The 3,908-nt window shown below is 50.6% G+C and overlaps 1 protein-coding gene across 1 annotated transcript in view; it reads left to right on the top strand.

The window, feature by feature from the left end:
* The first annotated feature begins 428 nt into the window (after nt 1-428).
* TMC7 (transmembrane channel like 7) overlaps nt 429-3,908 on the top strand; it is a 72,473-nt gene continuing 68,993 nt past the window's right edge. Inside the window, exon 1 of the mRNA XM_017874402.1 lies at nt 429-619. Within this exon, the coding sequence (XP_017729891.1) occupies nt 553-619 (67 nt within the window). The 5' untranslated portion in view covers nt 429-552. The remainder of the gene's footprint in view (nt 620-3,908) is intronic.

Raw genomic sequence — 3,908 nt, 5'->3', positions numbered from 1 at the left:
TATTTTTTAATTTCAGAGATGGGGGTCTCACTGTGTTGGCTAGACTGGTCTCAAACTTGTTGGCTCTCGCGATCCTCCAGCCTCGGCCTCCCAAAATGAGAGGATTACAGGCGTGAGCCACAGCGCCCAACCGGTTATTTTTGTTATTTATTTCTTTATTAGATTAGATTTTAGTTGCAGAGGGCCCATGTGCATGTTCGTTACATGGGTGTACCGGGTACTTGTGGGGAGTGGGCTCCCATTGTGCCCATTCTATTGTTATGTTTTAAACTCAGTGAGACATCAGGGAGGTCGCTGCTTGTCGCCGCCGCTGGATGGAGCCTTGCCGGATCTCCCGGGCTCTGCAGCCCCTCTCCGGTCCCTGTGCTCGGCTCCTCGCGGAGTCCAGCGGGCGGCCGGCGTGGGAAGGGCGGCTTGGGCGCCCCGCCCCGGCTTCTGTGATGTCAGCGCCGGAACCTGGAATCCCGGCTCCGCGAGGAAAGGCCGGGGAGGCGGCGGCGGCCGCGGGTGGAGAGGGTCCCCGGCAACTTCTGAGGAGCGCGGGGCGCAGCCATGAGCGAGTCGAGCGCCAGTGCGCTCCAGCTCGGCAGGCCCAGCCGGCAGCCCGCGGTCCATCCAGGTAGGGCGGCGGGAAGCGCGCGCGGGGACGGTGCCCCTGGGGTCCTAGGGCTCACGGAGGGAGCCGGCTGCTGGAGGCTCGGCTTGGCCGCTATCCACTCTCACCCCCGGCGCGGCGCGGGGTGCTCCCGGCTCCGGGGAACAGCAGGTGGGAAGGGGATCTTTCTTATTCCTGCTGCCTCCTCCAACGCGTCCTCATCCAATCCAGTGGGACCCAGCCGGGCCAAAAGGACACTAGAATGGCAGTCCGGACCGTGGTGGGTTTGTCTTCCAGCTGTTGACCAAGACAGTCTTTCAATAGCCTCATCTGTTAAATGAAGGGATTGCGAGCACCCCCTCCACGCCTAACATTCTGGTATGAGGTGCCTACCTCGCAGGCATTTCAGCCTTCACAAACAGTTAGACCAACTTGAAACAGAATTCTGCCTTGTCTGTTTATTGCTGTGGGACCTTTGGTAAGTGGCTTGCCTTCTCTGAGCCTCAGATCCTTCAGCAGTAAAATGGGAATAGGATGGTGCAGGGAGTAGCTGAGAATCGTGTGATGTGTCTAGCACAGTGCCTGGCATTGTGGCTAGACAGTCACAATAAACGGTAGCCAGCCAAATATTATAATCTTTTGTATTGGGTAGAATTACAGTACAGTGTACAGCTCCATGAATTTCTACAGAAATATGTACAACCGCTGCCCAGTCAAGACAGAAAAGCTGCCAGCACTCAGGCAGGGTTCCTTGTAGCATTTGGAGCTTACGAATCTTGTCCTGAACAAAACACCAGACCCTGCTGTAAAGTTTTATCTGCAATGTTTTCTCTTTTTCAATTTTAGAATAGAGATTTAATGAAACCAAGGGTGTAGACTAAAACATGAGTGTAGATTTGGGCATTGTGGCCTTCAAATTGGATTGTTCTCAATGTCCAGAAGAAAAAAAAATTAGAAGAGACCCATATCAGAAAACAAAAGTTGGGGTGGATTCAATGCGAATTATTTTCTATCTCAATATTAATACTGCTTATGTCAGCTGAATTTCAGCCTTTCAATAATAGCTAGTCAAGTATTTTTTTAGTTGGTTCCTATTGATCGTCATCTTATTTTAGTGGAATCCATTATACTGAAGATGTCAAGTTCCTCATTTCCCATACAAAGAATGTGAGATTCATCGTTCTTGAATCTTTGCTAAGTGTTTAAGAGGACTTTTGGCATCTTTTTAGGAGGACTATAATTGGGCCCTGTAACTAAAAAGTCTCCTATGCCTCCTTGATAGATGAGATTTTTTTTTTTTTTTTTGACCTTGTACCCACCAACATTGGTGGGAGGCTCAGAAGGGACTGTGTTTGAAACTTTGTAGCACTTTCTAAACAGTGAACTGTTGTATGGGCATTATAGGACAGTCTGTGGGGTGGGGCGGGGGATGGGAGAGGTGACAAATGAGGTCTGGCTTAAAGAATAAGTGTGACCAGGCATGGTGACTCATGCCTGTAATCCCAGCAGTTTGGGATGCTGAGACGGGAGGATCACTTGAGCCCAGGAGTTTGAAGTTACAGTAAGCTATGATTGTGCCACTGGGCTCCAGCCTGGGTGACAGAACTACACCCTGTCTCTAAAAAAAGAAGAAGAAGAAGAAGAAGAGGTGTGTATCCTTCTAAATGATAAAACAGATCACTCCCCTGCTTACATAAAACTTTCCCGTGGCTGACCAGGCACGGTGGCTCACGCCTGTAATCCCAGCACTTTGGGAGGCTGAGGCGGGCGGATCACAAGGTCAGGAGATCGAGACCGTCCTGGCTAACATTGTGAAATCCTCTCTCTACCAAAAATACAAAAAGTTAGCCAGGCATGGTGGCAAGCACCTGTAGTGCTAGCTACTCGGGAGGCTGACACTGGAGAATCGCTTGAACCTGGGAGGTGGAGCTTGCAGTGAGCCGAGATCACGCCACTGCACTCCAGCCTGGGCGACAGAGCGAGACTCCGTCTCAAAAGAAAAAAAAAAAAAAATTCGATGGGTGTGGTGGCATGTGCCTGTAATCCCAGCTACTGGGAAGCCTGAGGCAGGAGAATCGCTTGAACCCGGGAGGCAGAGGTTACAATGAGCCGAAATTGCATCACTGCAGTCTAGCCTGGATGACAGAGGTAGTCTCTGTCTCAAAAACAAAAAAACAAAAAACAAATATCCAGTGGTTTCTCACTGCTCTGAGAATAAACTCCAGGCTCTTCCATAGCAACCAACAGGATCTGGTGATTCAACCCCAGCCCCTCTTTCCGGGCCCTCATCACCTCGACCCGCCCTAACCTATCCTGCTCCAGCTGCACTGGCTGCCTTCCTATTCCTCCAGCATACCAAGATTGTTTCTGCCTCAGGGCCTTTGCATCTGCCATTCTCTTCACCTGGACTCCTCTTCGTTCTTAATAGGGCTGCCTCTTCCTTTTCAGCACAACCTCTGCCTCCCAGGTTCAAGCGATTCTCCTGCCTCAGCCTCCCGAGTAGCTGGGACTACAGGCACGTGCCACCATGCCCGGCTGATTTGTACTTTTAGTGGAAATGGGGTTTCACTATGTTGGCCAGGCTGGTCTCGAACTCCTGACCTCAAGTGTTCTGCCCACCTCGGCCTCCCAAAGTATTGGGATTACAGGTGTGAGCCACCGCGCCAGGCTGGTAGCAGTCTTCCCTAGAATGTGGATGCCTTGGAAAACAAGGGCTTTGCCTTGTTTCCCTAGAATCTAGAATGGCATCTGGCACCCAGCAGATGCTACATCTATTTTGAATGAATAAATGAATGAATGAAAGAAGTGTCCTTGCGGCCACACCGGCAGCTGTAACATAGTGGTTGTAAATCTAGACTCTGGAGTCTCAGGTGCAAATGTCTTTGGCCTCTCCTCCAGCCTCCTCAAGGGGCACTCAAGGAAAGAACCTGGAAGGGCCCTGATGTGACTGTGTTTGAACTGACCTGACTGCCAGATGATGGGATTTGGTTTGGAGCAGGGACGACTTGGAATGGTAGAGGCAAAACTCAGCAGCCCCTGGAGATGCTCTTGTGGTGGAACCGGACCCCGATTTTTTTTTTTTTTTTTTTTTAGAGACAGGGTTTCCTTCTGCAGTCTCAAACTCCTGGCCTTGATTGATCTTCCTGCCTTGGCCTCCCAAAGTGCAGGGACTACAGGTGCATGCAACTACACCTGGCTTCTTTTGTTTTGTTTTGTTTTGTTTTCTGTCCCTCTATCTCCTTCCCTCCCTCAGTCCCTCCCTCCCTCCCTTTCTCTCTCTTTCTTTCATTCTCTCTCTCTTTCTCTCTCTCTC

Source organism: Rhinopithecus bieti, unplaced genomic scaffold (assembly GCF_001698545.2).
Source record: "Rhinopithecus bieti isolate Rb0 unplaced genomic scaffold, ASM169854v2 scaffold_9209, whole genome shotgun sequence".
NCBI classification, from domain to species: Eukaryota; Metazoa; Chordata; class Mammalia; order Primates; family Cercopithecidae; genus Rhinopithecus; species Rhinopithecus bieti.
This window is presented reverse-complemented; position numbering and strand designations above follow the sequence as displayed.